General features: G+C 46.0%; 1 protein-coding gene across 2 annotated transcripts; it reads left to right on the top strand.

Annotated features, from left to right (window-relative positions):
* The first annotated feature begins 973 nt into the window (after positions 1-973).
* HACD3 (3-hydroxyacyl-CoA dehydratase 3) lies at positions 974-17,114 on the top strand. 2 transcript variants are annotated; one of them, XM_067555553.1, is made up of 11 exons: positions 974-1,162; positions 1,829-1,871; positions 3,130-3,203; positions 7,076-7,240; positions 8,618-8,669; positions 9,197-9,307; positions 10,195-10,322; positions 10,925-11,037; positions 11,750-11,856; positions 13,871-14,002; positions 15,295-17,114. In XM_067555553.1, exons 1-11 carry the CDS (start codon positions 1,070-1,072, stop codon positions 15,369-15,371), a joined length of 1,095 nt encoding a protein of 364 aa, XP_067411654.1. In that variant the 5' UTR covers positions 974-1,069; the 3' UTR covers positions 15,372-17,114. The 2 variants fall into 2 exon arrangements, with proteins under 2 accessions (XP_067411654.1, XP_067411653.1); XM_067555552.1 differs by lacking the exon at positions 9,197-9,307.
* The last annotated feature ends 163 nt before the right edge of the window (positions 17,115-17,277 follow it).

Genomic DNA, 17,277 nt, shown 5'->3' with positions numbered 1-17,277 from the left:
GTGGCACAAATGTACTTCAGAGAGAAAAAAAAAACAACTCTGCAACTAAGTGGCTGTCACCAGGATTAACCAGGCTATCAACGCCCCTGGGGTTGGCTCCGCTAAGGACAGCCGAAGGGGGGATGGAGAAGGCTCCCTCCGCCTCCAGCATAGCCACAGCTTCAGAAAGGCCGTGTGTCACATGCAGCAACTCGGCCTCAAGTGGCAGCACGCAAAGAGCATCCCGCTCCCTTCGTCCACCACTGCGCAGCCCTGAACGCAGCTGACCTATACGGGTGAAGCAGGGCGAGAGGCCAGGTAGGAACCACTGTACGGATTGGCATGGACATAGAATTACAGTGCAGAGTCCCAGGCAGCTTTTGACGCAGCAGCGTGTTGGGCTGATGAGCAGGGAAATCTCTACCACCGCCGCCACCAGGGGAACCAAAAACCGCCGGAGAGAGTCCCATGGTGGCCACCTAGACCTGAGCTGGGCCAGAACGGCCCTCTGCACAGACCCCCAGCACAACTGGCCTCAGCAACTCGGGCCAGGGCAGCCAGAAACCGAACCAACCCAATTCGCCACCTCCTGGGGCCCTCGCACCACCAGCACACCAGGCCAGGGGCCACCCCTGCTCCCTGCTGCACCAAGCGGCGGCGCCGTCCGCATCGCCCCCCGGCTGCACACATCGGTGCTACCTGCGGCCTGCTTGCACCGAGCCTTCGTGCATCGCCCGGCCCGGCTGCACCACGCCCCGCGGCTACCCACGGCCCGGCTGCATTGCACAATGGTCGCGGCCCGGCCCGGCTGCACCACGCTCCGCGGCTACCCACGGCCTGGCCCGTGCACGGGCTGCAATGCCCTAGCCCGGACCCAGCTCCCAGCCGCGGCGGGCACCAGACCTCCCCCCCCTTTCCCCGGCTGGACGGGAGGAGTCAGCGGCGTCGGCAGCAGCAGGGCGCGTGCGCCCCGGCCCGGCCCGGCAGCTCGCTCCGCCCCGCGCCCCCCGGCCAAGCCCCGGCCTCGCCAGCAGGCGCCGCGCGGAGCAGGTCGGAGGGGAGGGAACCCGCAGCGGGCACCGGCGCCATCATGGAGCGCCCCAGCCCGAGCCTGACCCCGCACGTGCACTGGGCGCAGCGGCACAGCGAGCTCTACCTGCGGGTGGAGCTGAGCGACGTGCAGGTACCGCCGGGCCCCAGCGCTGCAGTGCCCGGCCCATCCCCGCGCTACAGCGCCCCCGGCACGGGCCATGCAGCGCGGGGACCCCCCTCTACAGCGCCCCCTGTCCCCGGCACGGGGCATGCAGCGCGGGGACCCCCCTCTACGCTCTACAGCGCCCCCGGCACGGGGCATGCAGCGCGGGGACCCCCCTCTACGCTCTACAGCGCCCCCGGCACGGGGCATGCAGCGCTGGGACCCCCCCGCTCTATAGCGCCCCCGGCACGGGGCATGCAGCGTTGGGACCCCGCTCTACAGCGCCCCCGGCACGGGGCATGAAGCGCCGGGACCCCGCTCTACAGCGCCCCCGGGACCCCGCTCTACAGCGCCCCCTGTCCCCGGCACGGGGCACGCAGCCCAGGGCCGCCCCTCTCTACAGCGCCCCAGCCCCATGCATGGTGTGTACAGCCCAGGGGGACTCCCTCCTACCTGTACAGTTCGTTCCCATCCCATGCCCGGGCCATTAGGCTCCAAGAAAAAGGCTCAAGCCCCACAGCTGGCAGGGGTTAGCGGTAACAGACTGTCCTGTGTTCCATTCTGAAATCCCCCCAGTGGCCACCATCCTGGCGTTAAACTGTTGGCTTGAAACGGGTGCAGACCTGCCACCTAACACATCCTCTCTGTCCTCAGAGCCCCGATATCGCCATTGCTGACAACGTGCTTCATTTCAAAGGTAGGTGCCTCTTTGCGCTCAGGTTCATAGCGTTCCTGACTCCTCTGCACCAGGGTGGCCGCAGAGCAAGGCAGAGGCATGCAGCCCAGCTGGATGGAGGGTAAGATGGCCAAGGGATTACTGGCCACAGTTTTCTAATTTCTTTACTTGGTCAAGATGATTTAGGCCCCAAGCCAGCCCTGGACCCCAGCACTCAGCCAGAGTAGCTTGAAGATCAGAGGATTTGGGTGGAAATGTAATACAGTACAGCTGGAGCTGGTGGTTTCAGACTATTCTAGGATTAGCTGTGGTAGTTGATATGATCACCAGGCTTGGTAGAAGGCCCTATTTAATTTGAAAAAAAATATGCCCCCTATTTGAATAGATCAGCTAATTTTCCATGTGTCTGCTTGTTACCTCCCTAAACGTCACACTGTGACCTTGTGTGCAAATGCTATCTCTTTTTGGATCAGGAACTAAAATTCACTTTGAAAGGTAAATAGATGTGTAAAGGTTTGTGGTTTTTTTGTTTGGACTGAACAGCTCAACCGTAGGGTACCGGGTCTGCTGCTTTGTTTGTCAGGTTAGTAGTAGGAACATAGTGTTGCTTTTTTGCATTAGGAATCTGCTATGTATCTTTCAGTCTGCAGCCTTGAGGCTGTATAGGACTCTCATAAGCCTGAGGCACATAGTAAAGAAATTATGTGTTGGCTTAGATTGTATGGAGCTTTATGTGGACAGGGTCATTTTACAATGGCGCCCTTTAAAATGGTATATGTTCATGATGAGCCTGCTGGCTTTCACGGGGGAGGACCCAGCTTTGTAGGAGACAGATGAATCCTGGTGTGTATTTGCACTCCGCCACGATTGACTTAGGGAATCCGTCATTGCACCTTAAATTGGGCAGCCAACCCTTTGCTGTGATAGCTCCTGTTGGATGGAACTTGCTCCTTCCAGAGTCACATCCATTCCTGCCTCACAGGAAGGTCCTTTTTCAGTGCTATTCTCTGTTATAGCAGAAGTCAACCCCCCTTATAAAAACACCCAGCCCATTTTTAAATGTCACTGCGTTAAAAGCAAATGAAATGCCAAAAAGCTGTAACACCATCTTTACATTTCCATTATTAAATGGTTTGATCATGCAGCCCACTGGGTCAGGTGGGGCACTTTATACATATAATTATTAAGTGTTTATTTAAACTACAGTTTGCAGACTGTGTTTGGTGGTGGTGGGGACTCATCAGGTTCTTTATACTGATTGTTGCGCCTTTTCTTTTAGCTCAGGGTCGTGGTGCCAAGGGGGACAACGTGTATGAATTTCAGCTTGCGTTTCTAGAACCAGTTAAGCCCCACGTATGTATTTTTTCCTCCATGTTTTACAAAAGTATTGCTGTTACGTGGTTTAAAAAAAATCTCAAAGGGAAATGGCTATGCTTTAAATCTCATAGGATGCTATTTAAGATTGTTGCTTTGCTTCCTGATGCTAGAATATATGATTTTACTAACATTTAAGATTCTAAATGCTGTACGTGTTAAGTACCGCGTCTTTGACCCTGATTCTGCAGTCTTTACTCACAAATCTCAGACGGCTCACATAAGTAAGGGTTTACAGGATCACAGTTAAATAAATTTAAAAAATGAATGGTGGGTATATTTAAAAAAAAAAAAAAAAAAAAAGTTACCAAAGCAGTAAAATAGAGACTCTAGTAATTTTTCTGAATGAAACATCCCAGATTGGGGGAAAATACCATCCGCTGTTAAGTTAGCATATGTGATGTGCAACCTCTCTGAAGTAAATCAATTACACACCTTAAATATTCTGTGACCTTGCTAAAAATCTTGATGTGCTCTGATTGCTTGTACAAATTGTTCAGAATCCCGGTACGAATATGCTGCAACTTTCTTACTGTGAAGCACTCTCTTATTTCCTGTCGTCTTATAACAGGAGAGAGCCCAACTGGGAAGATTGACCCTCCCTAGCACTCCAAGATCTGCCGGTCCTTTTAGTCACAGAGGGTCCTAGAAAACTGGTCTTCACTCCCAGTGGGGAGCAGCTGTGGCGGGACTTGTCCTGTAATTGTCATGGCTCTTTCCATTTGCCCACTAGGAATAGCTGCAGTAAATCTGGGAGCCAGAACTTCCCTTCCCCTCTCGCTGAGCAGAGGAGGAAGGAGAGGAATCACTTCCCTCGAAATGCGGAATTTAACTCCTCTCTGTATTCCAAGGGAATTGCCAACCCACCAATATCAAAGTGAAGCTTTGTAGTAAAAGCAGCAAATGTTCTTTGACTTACGCTGAAGCAAGGTGGGACTTGCACTCCACTATAATCAGAGTCCCAGGAGTGGTCTACCCAAAGCTTTGCAAAAAACAACAAAAGGTGAGAATTAAACCCATCTAGTTAGTTATTGTGGTGCCTGGGTACACTTACGACCAATCAGAGTGTTGATTTATCTAACTCAAGTCAGTTGGCTACATAGATTCTAGTTGTTTTCATTCTGAAGTAACTGTCCACTCACAGAACTGCATCAAATGATGACACAGGCTTTAGCAAACTGATGTGGTTAAATTGGCAGAGGCCCAGGAGGGGGCCAGCCATTAATCTAACCCCAAATCACTGAGCACATCATGCTGCATTTGTGCACCTGCACATCTTCCTTGCCAACATGTGGCAGTGTCTTTTCCCTAAGAGACTTGACATGTGTTTAAAATACCCGATAAAGACCAAACAACGGGCCGGCAGGCTGTGTGGGTAACCTGGGCTTGTGCAACAGCAGGGAAATGTCTCTTAAAAATATAGTGGCTTCCAACAGAAGTGGCATCTTGGGCAGCGTCTTATTAGGCAGCATGGAAGTCTAGCCAGACGTAGTTAATGTCGGGAGGGGAGAAATGGCCGGCTGGCAAGTTTTCCGTCACTGCTTATTCCTTGTCTGCTTTAATGGATGCTTGTTCCATTTGTTTCTGTATTAAAAAAAAAAAAAGGCCTATCCAAGGGCGCCCCAGTGACCTCATCTGCAGCAGTATGGCACACAAGGAGAGGTGGTCTATAAGGCCATACTGTTGCAGATGAGGTCAAACAGGTACTGAAACCCCCTTGACCAACACAGCTGTGCCTGCAGAAGTCCCTAGCATAGATGCGGTTATACCTGCAAAAAATGTGCTTTGACTGGTATAGCTAGGAGCACTTTGCTGGTGGAGTATTCTTGTCTTCCTGGATCAGTGAAGTACTCCCAGGGTGAGCACAGCTATTCTGGCAAAGTTATGGTATAAACCCCCCCCGTGAGCAAAACAAGCTATGCCAGTAAAAGCATAGGTTTGCAGAAGTAATTGCATCTACACTAGGGACACATAGGGGTGCTGGCAAGAAGTCCCTAGCACAGACCTTGGCCTCAGGCAAGCGGATCCCAGGACTCTTGTGGTGTTATAGATTGAAACCAACATCTTCAAATACCCATTAGGCATCCAGTGCAGGTCACAGCCGTAGCGTAAGGTGCTAACAAGAGGGTGCTGGGTTTTGCACCAGCTTCAGTTTCTAGATGGATTTGAGATGCAGTCCCATGCAGAGTGCACGGCAGCAATCGGATCTTGAGGGGACACAGACTTGGAGAACGGTAGCAAGGGGAAACATGCAAAGGGGAAACAGCTGCAATATCCTGGTTCCATTTAAGGGTGGAAAAAAGCTGTTGCTCTCTGCTCAGCTAGCAGCAGCTGGGAATCCAGCCACCCCAGGATTGCAAACTCATACAAAAGGTGGAAACAAACCCTTGTTCAGAGGCAGATCTTACCTTGGCCATAGCCTCTAGTTGCTTCCTCCAGTCTTCCAGCATCCATCATCTCAGACTGGGCTCAGCTAGCCAGCTGTCATGTGAGCTCGGCATAGGGTAAGATGATCAGCAGCACAGGCTGGCTTGACGGGGAGAGCAGGGTATCAGCAGCATTTTGAAGGACTGAGCCCCATCAGAGAGGAGGAACAACTACTACCATCCTTTTAGAGTACTCAGCAAGAGCAGCGGAGTCCCTGGAGGACAACCCCTTCTAAAGCTGCTGTGATCTGCAGGCAAGTAAGCAGCACCTGGCAATCACTGGTAACAAATGGAGCCAATGCTATTGCCTTGGACACGTGACCTTCATCTGTTCCTTCCCAAGTCACCTCATTAACTTTTTCAGAAAACTGAATTGAGGGTGGGGCCAGCACTTGGCTAGATTGTTGAATAGATTAAGAGCAGCAGGTTGTGCAGCTCAGCTGAGTTACATCTTCCCTAGGCATATCTGTAGATCCAGTCATTCTAGTTCTCCAACCACAGTATCGGCTTATTGACGTGATATTTTACTGTCATAGGATTAAAGCTGTGATGTTCACAGGTGGCACCATGCCGGTGGGCTCATATTTTCAGAGATACCTGCTAGCCAGTTTGCAAGTACAAATTATTTAATTGTCCATTAATTATCCATTGTCTCTGCCACATCCAAGGAGAGCTGCTCTGCTGACAGAGTGGAGGAATCAGAACTCCTTCCCCATACTGTGATGTCTGTAAATATCAATCGGGTAGGATAGACCTGGAATGAAGGGCCATTGTCTGAAGAGGCAGCTGATCATGTGCCTGTGTGGTTGAATTAAAACAATATAACTTGGCTTCTTCAAGAAATTCAGCTTTGAGTAAAACTGCAGCTTCTCCATAAGACCCCAAAAACATGAACACTTCAGTTCCAAAAGTGAGATTTTTAACCCAAAAGTTGAACATGGTTGTTGCATTATTTCAGCCACCTTTTTTCACCTGAACTCCACACACGGATGCCTCAATATATACCGTCCCTCCTTATCAAACGGTGGATTATTTTAGTCTTGTGAGTGTGTTAATCACACACTGAGAAGTTCAGCCCTTGGCCCTTAACAGTTGCAGAGTGCTGGACAGAGAGGGAATGTAGTTAATAGCTGGAATAGGACACAAAAGGCCAGATTTGAATAAATATTTAGGCACTCAGCAATGCAGTAGTTGCTTTGTAGGATTTTCAAAAACACCTAGAGTGAAATTCCAGCAAGGCATCTATCTGGCCTTCTGTGTCAGGTCCCCTGGTTTCTATAGCACTGACTTGCTGTTTGAACTCAGGCAAATCACTGTTCTCTGTGAGCTCATCTTTGCTAGCCTTTTGTACCTGATTGCTAATTCACTTGAGATACTGACACATTGGAAAAGGCTAGCGTCTGCTCCCCGTTGTGTGTTTCACAGCCGGTGTACAAAGTGACCCAAAGGCAGGTGAACATCACAGTGCAGAAAAAAGAAAGCAACTGGTGGGAAAGACTCACCAAACAGGAGAAACGCCCGTTGTTCCTGGCCCCTGATTTTGATCGCTGGCTGGATGAGTCGGATGCTGAAATGGAACTCAAAGCGAAGGTCAGGACTCTATGCGCTTTCGGTGCAGTTCGGATAAGCAGCTAAGAGTGCAGGTCCTAAGAAATAAAAGTCTCTATTTTATTTTATATAGACTCTTGCCATTGAGTCAACATATTTATATTTCTTTGGCATTCTGTCTAGCATGCTGGTTGCAAGATAAAAATTAAACAATAATAAATGGATTCCGTATAAAGACCTGAATCTTAAAAGGGGAATCACTGCTAGGTGAGGTGTTTGGTTTAAAACAGTGTTTCTCAACCTTTTAAGTAGCAAGTACCCCCTAACTTCTGAACATTTTAATGAGTACCCAACACTCCGTTTTCCACTCTGAGAAATGCAATCTTTGTCTCCTTTACTGCTGGATGACTATTTCTCGTAGAGCAGAAGAGTTCTGAATTCTGCAATGCCGTGTGGCAGTAGCAGATCACAAAACCTCTGCTGTTTCTCCCCACCTTCCCTTCCTCCATATAGGAGCAAAGGTCAACGCCAGCCAATCACTGTGGCCTGATGGCGGGGTCACGTGCTGTTCTCCTCACACAGGCGGGAACTTGTGAAGTCTGAGCAGGCACTAGCGACCCACCAGAGTGGATAGCAGCACTCCCCATGGTCGTCCCTAGAGGGGTGCGAGCCTGGAGCAAATCACACAGTGTGGGCCCCTCTTAAGGTTTTTATACTGGTAAAATCTGGGGCTGTCATAGTTGTGAGTAGAGCCTGGCTCCAGGACTGAACAAGCCACTGGGCTCACTGGATTCAGCAAGTTTTCTGCTGGTTAGCAAAGAAATAACGATCCCTCTGGGAAAACAGGCAAGCAACCATGCAAAAGCATGAGTGGTGTCAGTTCTGCAACAAACACTGCCCCATAGTCAGAAGGACACGTCCATTTCTTACATCCTAATGACTTACATAAGTTCTACAGGGTATTGCAAAGGGCTGGTTTGATTATCCAGCAATCCACAATGACCTTTTTCCCCAAGAGTTAACAACTCTTGTGTGTGTTAAATGGCCTGAAGAGAGCCCGAGGATGACTTCACACTTTCATAAGCTAAGGAACAGTTTTGAGAGGTAGTAACGATCAAGAATTAAAATGGAATGTGATAGTTTTCACAGCAAAAAACATATATTCATTAGATGAAAATATATAATGGAGGTAGCCTAGCTGGTTAGACAACCATTTGCTATTATAGCAACACCCTTCCCTGACGATGAAGAATTTGCAGGTTTGCGAGGTAAAAATGTTAACACTTTAAACTAGTAAATGGATGTTAGCTGAGTCCAAAACCCCACTAATTTACAGAACAATTAACTAAATATTAGTTACTAATTACTGTACAGGAATACTACACTAACACCCTTTAAAACTTTATCCCTAATTTTTAGGAGGAAGAAAGGATTAACAAAATTAGAATTGAATCCAGAGCCCCTAAAGACCGTAAGTGACTGTATCTTTACATTAGTAAGGTTGATTTGGTTGATGAGGTAGTGGCAATAGTTTCTAATACACACCACAGGCAAAATATCCCCTCTGCATGCATGCACTTGAGCGCTTCTAACGCTGTCACAGTAGTGTTGATAGATGTGTTATGTCACTGCAAAACTAGTGTACGGCACTTTATTACGTATATAACCACTTATACGCTTAGTAAAACTGCACTGCTGTTTCATAGGGGATTTAATAATTTTTGTCATCAACAGTGCAAGCAGGTGATGTGAAAGCCCAGCCCAAGCTGAGATAGGTACACCATTCCTGTTATTTAGTGCTGAGTTTCCCTTGAGTCCACATGGCAAATTGTTTGGTCCTGCATTATCCGGAATAGAGTGAAACCTTGTTTCCTCTTGTATCCTATCTCTAGAATTGAAAGGCTATAACTCACTAACCTCCTCACCACAGAGACCCGGTTGCAGAAAATAGGAATGCTATTGCATTTTGCTAACATGATTGTTTAACATTAATTGTAGCTTTCAGACAGCTGAAGAGAGGATATTTGTTCATGTATAATCTTGTGCAGTTTTTGGGGTTCTCCTGGATTTTTGTGAATATGACAGTTCGCCTGTTTATCTTAGGAAAAGGCAAGTAATAAGCACTTTTTATCCATGCTATTTCTTTCCTCTTTCACCCTGTGCAATAATTTCTAAACAATGACATCTACGTTAAGTCATATGAAACTGTTAATGCCCCTTTGAAACACACAACAAAACCCTCCCAAAAGTTGCCCTAGCATTAAGGACATGGCCTGTAAATAATCACAGATCCCGTGGTTTATGGGCATCAGAAATATTTGCTGTACTCTGAAAATGCTAAGTTTTCATTTAAAAAAAAGAGCTCTGTTGTGGGAAAATATGAAAAATGTCTCACTTGAGACAAGGTGGGTGAGGTAATATCTTTTATTGGACCATGTTCAGTTGGTGAGAGAGACAAGCTCTGCATGGCTCGAAAGACTGATTTTCTCACCAACAAATTGTTCTAGTAAAAGATATTACCTCACCCATCTTGTCTCTCTAATATCCTGGGACTGACCTGGCTACGACTACACCGCATAGGACTCAAGACAGATGTTTCTTACATTTAGAGAGTTTTACTAAAAATGGATTGGCTAGAACGTTACTTTTCTAAAAGACACAGTTGTCCAGCCTGTTGATCCACAGCACTTTCTTTCACATTAGTTAATTACTGAAATAGCTGTAATTGTACTTGCATGTCTTTCAGCATAGGACTCTTACTTTGGTAGGGTAATGTTTTTAAGGCTCTTATTCCGACTTCTAGCTAGCCTGCATATAGGCTTTCTCTACAAAGTTGAACACTAAATTTTCCCAACACTAATCTAGTTCTAAAATATGAATAGATGTTGTTAATAGAATCAATAGAGTTGTTAATAGATGTTGGAGGCTGTGGAGTTAAGCAGGCTTCTCCTGGCAGGCAAATTCAGATGCTTTAACATGATCTTTGTTTCTGCTAGATTCCTTCTATGATACATTTCACACCATTGCTGACATGATGTATTTCTGTCAGACGCTAGCATTTTTGGAGATCCTGAATTCACTAGTAGGAATCGTCAGGTCTCCATTTATACCTTCCTTATTCCAGGTAATATTTTAAGATTCCTCCCACACCAGCTTACTACAGTTTATATAGTAAAGTGTGATAGTCTTGGGCCTTCCAGCTTAAAAAAGGATGGGAAGCATGGGCATCAACTTGGAGTTACCCTGGAGATACACTTTGCCCTATAGGTAGGAATCCATGCTTCCTAGCCTGGGTTGGTAGACTGCCTTCTTGGGTTGTCTGATAAGGCAAAGAGCTTGGGGCAAAGACAGTTACAGCAGGGGCTGGGGAAAACCTCATGGATTTGGATCAGCTCCACTTCCCACAGCAAAACACACTGTTGAGCAAAAGCTTCGGCCCCCTTCTCTCTCTGCTCCAGGATAGGCCCCTAATACAGCTGGTCATAGTGTGTACAAGGGCTACAGGCTTAGGAAGCACTTCCCCAGCCCGCAGCTCAGCTGGAGGGACTCGTGTCCTGGTCTTCCGGCATGGCTAATATGCCTGGCCCTGAGCTGCAGCTCCCCCGGCTCTAACGGTGCCTGTCCTGTTTATTTCTCGTGGGAGGCGCTCACCACTGCCCTCTGACTCTGCCGCCTTGGTATTTTTTCAGTATACTTACATGTTTGTGTTGGGTTTTTGTTAAACAGGTTCTTGGAAGAAATTTTGTCTTGTTTGTTGTCCTTGGAAACGTAGAGGAAATGCAAAGCAAAGCTGTGGTGTTCTTTATATTTTACTTCTGGAGTATTATTGAGATATTCAGGTTTGTAGGGGTTTCCTTTGACGTGCCTGGAATGCTAGGGTCTGCTGAAAAATAGCCTTGGCTTTGAAATAATTTTGAGCTTGCCGTTAACAAACACCCTGTGGCATTAGCATTATATCCCCTGCTGGTAAAGCATTCATTGGGACTCAGATTTGTCACAGTCTAGCAGCCTGGGTAGCTTCCTGTATCTGGCAGAGTGTGACTGATTCCAACGTGAGATGTGAGAGCGCACGTTGCTTCACATCTGGGGAAACTTGCTGTGATGTTCCTCTGCCCATTTCCTAGCCCTTGGTAGGGAAATCTGATTTTCATGTCATTTTCCACAGGAAATTCAGTCTTTGGCTAAAGAATTTTATGGATTCTGGCATTTCTGGTGTTTGCCAGACAAACTACATTGTATTCTAGTCACTTTTTGGGGTCTAAATTGAAATATTTGTTGATGAAAGCAGGCAGTTAAACCTGTCCATGTTGCCAGGATAATAGGTCTAGTACAGTAAGCTGTGAGAGGAAGAGCATACCTGACGCAGCTCCATATGAAACTGCCCCTTTTTGAATATTCTGAATCATTATTTACAATTAAGACAATAATTAAATGAATGTCAAAATAGTTGAGATTCATGACACCATACAGTGATTGTGCATGATGTTGTAATGTAAGTGGAAAGTTTAATTTCTAAGTCATGTCTGTCTTTCACACTGAATTTTTCTCTAGGTATCCATTCTACATGCTTTCCTGCATTAATATAGAGTGGAAATTACTAACTTGGATCCGATACACCATCTGGATTCCTCTTTATCCTTTAGGAGCCTTGGCAGAAGGTATGCTTCTAAAAGACAAACCTTGTAGATCGTTTTGTTATGTATAAAGCTGAGTAAATAATTTATAGTTTGGTTTGGGTGGCGGAATTGAAAAAACCTGAAAAAAAAAAAGTTTATTTTGAACTAAAATTAAATTTTTTTTTTTTTTTTTTTTTTTTTTTTTATAAAACCAAAAAAATTTCATTCTGGCTGAACATGATTTTTCCAAATGAAACTGGTAGCTTTGAAGCAATATTTTGTTTCAAAATAAAACATTGAATAGGTTTGTTTTGACTGCTACATTATTTTTCCCTCATTTTTTTATTCAGCCAAAACCATTTGCTGAATTCAGCCTGAATTTGAACAGTTTTGGTCGCCCTACAATTGCACTATTGGTAAATTTGGTAGTCAACCAAAAATGTTCACCCAGCTTTAGTTAAGAGCAATGCACCACACTGTGTCTCTTGTCTTAAGGATGAAAGCTCACGGGAACATAAGCCCCAGTTCCCAGTGTTTGCATAACAAAAGCCATTGCAAGAACTGGTGGTCTTGCTGGGAGGGTCAGAGAGACCTAAGTTTGGACTGGGATGGGAACTGCACTTACCTGTGGAGGTGCAGGGATGCGGCATGGAGGCAGGACAACAGCGGGGAAGCTTGCCTAGCACTGTCCTTGCTTTACTTCGCTCTTCGGATACGTAGAGGACTTCAGTCTCCACCACTGTCAGTTGGGCAGTTTCTTCTTCTGCCCTAAAATCACCCATAAGTTATACCTCGAGAAGAGACATTTAAAGAAATGTTTGGCTCACCAGGGACAGTTGATGCTAGTGGTCTGGACTTGAAATAATCCTTCTAGGCTAGGGGGAAGAGAGGCGAATGACCCCCAGTCAGGCTGTCTCACTTCCCAAAACAGAGACTCCACTGAAAGTGAGGTAGGAAGCCCGGAGTCTCTTACTAAAGAGGAAGAGCAGCAGAAGGAGACGTCAGGCATTGGCGTGAGCAATGCCCCCATGCACGGTTGAAACGGATGCGTCATTTGTTTACCTTTTTTTGGCTGGTTTGGGTTGTTGCTCTTCCTTGGTTCTCTGGGTTGACTTTCTTTGTAGTGAGATCATCTGGGGGAAGGCATTTTTCACTCTTCGTGTGTGAACATACTGTAAGGTCCCTATCCCCTCCTCCTGCCGCAGGAAAGTGGAGCCACGTCTCTGTGTGCTTTGTCATTCACGGAGTCTGGCTCAGTCTCCCCTCGGGGTGCAGGGCATGGTGGCCATGTGCTTTACAAAGGGCACAGGCATGAATCTTGAATTGCCTGGGAGACCCAGGAGTAATTTTGGCTGCGAGACCCCTACTTCTTGGGACACACACGCGGCACCCCTCTTCCTGGAGCTCCTCCACCCGCTGGCTGTGTCACCTTGCTACCAGTGGTTGTAGCTGAAGGGGGTGAAAGCCGGAGAGTGGAAGTACATTCTCCAGGCTGCAGCTACTATTCCTGTAGAGACCTCAGTACACTGTTCCCATGAGAGGTGTTTGGCCAGTGCTAGAGGCAGGTGAGGAGTGCGACACGCAGGCTGTGCTCCCTTCCCACGTTTTCGGGCCACTTTGAAAGCAGTTACTTGGAGGGAGAAAGTAGGGCTGTCATTCTCCTGCTCCACATCGTCTCATCTGGAGGTGAATGGTATGTGTTTGCGTTAACTTCTGTTTCACTGGCTGGGATTCCTGCAGTAGAGCTCTGTACCGGTGTTGGTTTCTAACCAGAGTGCACTGAATCCAGCAAGCCAAATGCCTTGCTGCTGTGGGTGGATTCGTAGCATCGCCCAACAAACAAAACTAGGAAAATATCATGCAGCTCTTTAAAGATGTCACTTAAAACTAGTTTATGCTGAAGTCTCTCTAGATTACAAGAGCTGCTCAGAAAGCGTCAACATGTTTTACCAAAAAAAGGGAAAATCTTTGAGAAACTTTGTTTTTTTGACCAGCTCCTAGCGTTTACCTGGTACTTTGTGTTTTGCCTATAATATTCTTGGCCTTCTCTTTTCAGCTGTGTCTCTGATTCAGGCCATTCCAGTCTTCAGTGAAACAGGGAAGTTTAGTTTCATGCTGCCATACCCGCTAAGCACCACAATCAAATTTTCATTCTTTCTGCAAATCTACCTTATAACCTTATTTTTAGGTAAGTCTTTGTTGTTGTTTCACTGTATTTCTCTTCTGTTGAAATACTAAAGGTCAGTTGTGTATGAAAAAGGAATAATAGATTGCAATTTTAAATTCGCATATATCTGATAGGTCAGAGCTTGACAAACCCCGGGCACCAGGTTGCCACGGCGCCTAGAAATTTAAGTCTGGTGCCTAGTATCTCTCCCAGGGGAGCGGCCGCCATGCTCCGGCCAGGGCGCCACTGAGCCCATGTGGCAGGGCTGGGAGGGGGGAATGCTGCGGCTGCCGCACTCCAGCCAGGGCGCCCCGCTGCTGGGCCCACGTTGTCTGGCTCCTTAAGTTTTGGGCTGGCTCCTAGCTCCGAAGCAAATTTGTCGAGCCCTGTGATAGGTCATTGTAATACCAATTTGATTGAGCTTAAACTATCTTCAGACGTGTAGTATGTCTGTTTACACTAGCTGAACAAAAGTAGAGGTGAAACAAAATCTAGTGAATAGCACAAGTTAACCCAAAAAGGAGACCTCAATAACAGATCTCCTTGAAGCACATGCAGATACACCAGATGCTAAAAATTAAAATTAGTTTATCAGAATCATTGGGTAAAAGTGCAGGCTGCCACAGGATTTTGCTGGATTCTGTGTGTAGTTCAAAACTACACCGATGGTTAACCAAAACACATTGCTACTAAAGGTACAGGAGGAGTAGTTTCCTGCAGAGCTTCGTAGAAGGTTGTTTGGTTGGTTTTTTTAACAGTAGTTCAGTGTTTAACTGATCAGCTCCAACTGTCTGTTCTCTATCATTAGTGGATCAATGATAAAATTGTAGCGTGTGCAGGTTGAGCCTACATCTCTCTGGATCCAAAAGTCTCGCTGAAGTCAGAGGAATACAGAATCCAGCCCAGGATTTTAAATGAAAATTTTGAACTCCAAACTTCATTCCATCGGATTCTTTTTTTTAAACTGAAATATCACCATCTCTGTTTATATTGGTTAGTCTGATGTGGGCTGTTTAGCTTTGACATTTTTTCTGGCAAGCTGTCACAAGAGTAGAATATCTTTCCCCTTCAGTATCATTACCCCTAAAGGGCAATAACCAGAACTCCTAAGCAACCCTACAATAACAAACCAGAGTGTGTTATAATCTCAACCCTACCCCAGCAAGGACTCATTGTTTGTCTTTAGCTTTCATAGTTTTATGTACATAAGTGAGAAGAACATCATGAATAATTTTTAACTCGGTGCAGTTGTCTGGCATGAGTAATCTGCAGTGATTTTTCAGTCCTGCCTATACAATTATTTATCGTTTCAGGTGTGTTTACAAACTTCCGTCACCTCTACAAGCAAAGGAGGCAGCACCTTGGATCAAAGAAGAGAAAGATGAAGTAAAGCAGGGACTACAGTGCTTTCCTATAGCTAATTTATCTTAATGCCAGGACGAGCCTCTGATTCTTACAATTTTACCTATTCTAATAATGGAAAGGATTTTGTAAAACGAAATGATCATGTTAGATTTCATAGTGACACTACAGATAGCATTCCCATACACTGTATTGATTTCCTCTTTAATCATATATACATGGCACTTAACACTGAACAGTGACAGTACTTACACTTGTATGTATCCCATCAGTTACCATATTGGAAAAAGAAACCCAATTATCTGCATATAATGTGCTTGCAAACAATGGAGCAGCACTGACGGGAATGGTTATTTTTAATTGGCTATTTGCTCTTTCGGCTAACATTGAATGCAGATAGGGCTTCTAATGTTGGGCTAGAATATTTCAGACCGTCCACTCCATGCTGTGTGAAACTGACTACGAATGGCCTGAGAAGCAGAGACCGAGAGTAGCACAGAGAATGTGACATTTAGGAAGGATCAGTGCTAGCTCTGCTTTTTTTAGCCGGCTTTTGCTGATACATTTAAACCTGGGAGCACTAGAGTCAGCACTGGACACTACCAGCTTGTTCTTAACGCGTGTACAATAGGAAGGCTTAATCTCACTCCCCAATGGAATAGAAGTACTTCGTAGTTTCAGCAGCTTGTCTGGCTGCATATGTCCCATCCAGTCATTAGTGGGAGCAATCTAGTCCTTCAAATTTCCCTCACCAGTGGACGTAGCAGCTATTTCACATGGCCTTGTGGTCACTAACTCTGCCCTGCTGGATGGTGATAATTTAAATGTCCGAACTCAACCACTGGAAAACCAGGAAGTGTAGGGGTAAGGCTCCCTTGCCTGCCATTCTTCCCCCAGTAGCCCATAAAAATTAGAATTCCAGGAGGAAGTGCAGAGGTAAAGCAGGCCTCCCTTGAGATGATCACACAACCTTCGTTTTACCACAGTAGGGAGGCCAGCCCCTTGTTCTCTCCTTTCTGGGAATGGTGGAGTAAGTGCTTGGCTCAAATCCTCTGGAGAAGGAAGCAAGCATCTGTTTTCCTAGTCCCTCCATGCTCCCTGAACTCAGAGGAGTGCAGCTAAGGAGTATGCATACCAGGCTAGCAATCTGCTTTTGGGGAGGAATTTTGGGAGTCTAATAAGCTAGGGACCATTTATTGTGTGCCAGATCACAGCCAGGGGAAGGCAAATGATATGTTTCAGATTTATGCCTTTACTGAATTAAAATTACTTCTACAAGAAAGAAACCCCCATTCCCTAAAAATGAGCGCTTTTTAATCCTGGCACCCTTTATTCAAATGTTTTGCATATTTTCCCTACTACGCCCCCGGTTACCTTTAATTAATTTCAAGGACGATGCAAAAGTCTGATTTAAATCAACTTAATTGTAACCTTGACTATGGAGCAGCTAGTTGCACTGTTGAGCCAGCTCTCCCCCCAGCACCCACTGTTGCCCTGGTGTAAATTAATTCCAGTAAGCCAGAGCCATCACTAAAGTTTAAGGAGATCCACTGTTTCTATTGCTTTGCTTTATGAAAGTATAAGACTGGGAAAAAATTAATTATACAGGAAAGTAGGTACTTCTCATTCGCCTTTCCTAAGGTAGCAAACATTTTGCTATATTTTCAGTGTGAAATACCTTTTTCCCCACTGATTGTTATTGTGAGGTTAATGCAAGAACATGGAGGTGGGGTTTTAGTGGAGAAGTGGTCCAACTGCCACTGAAGGCATTCTGCAAAGTGGTTTTGTCCAAAAAAGGCACCATCCTAAAGAACTTTCACCACTATCTAAGGGCAGGTCAACACTTAAAATGCTAAATCAGCGCAGCTGCACTGCTTAAGTGAAGACACACTTGTGCTAATGGGAGAGCTGCTCTTGTTGGTGTAGTTAATCCA

Source organism: Emydura macquarii, unplaced genomic scaffold (assembly GCF_026122565.2).
Source record: "Emydura macquarii macquarii isolate MOO-44397 ecotype Brisbane River unplaced genomic scaffold, CSIRO-AGI_Emac_v2 contig_1644, whole genome shotgun sequence".
Lineage (NCBI taxonomy): Eukaryota > Metazoa > Chordata > Testudines > Chelidae > Emydura > Emydura macquarii.
Note: the sequence above shows the minus strand (reverse complement) of the source record. Positions and strands in the feature narration are given on the sequence as shown.

Coding starts and splice junctions, on each gene's coding strand:
- HACD3 (XM_067555553.1), top strand. CDS start 1,070: ATGGAGCGCCCCAGCCCGAGCCTGACCCCGCACGTGCACTGGGCGCAG. Junction 10,323..10,924: donor TTATACCTTCCTTATTCCAG/GTAATATTTTAA, acceptor TTTGTTAAACAG/GTTCTTGGAAGAAATTTTGT. Junction 11,038..11,749: donor AGTATTATTGAGATATTCAG/GTTTGTAGGGGT, acceptor ATTTTTCTCTAG/GTATCCATTCTACATGCTTT.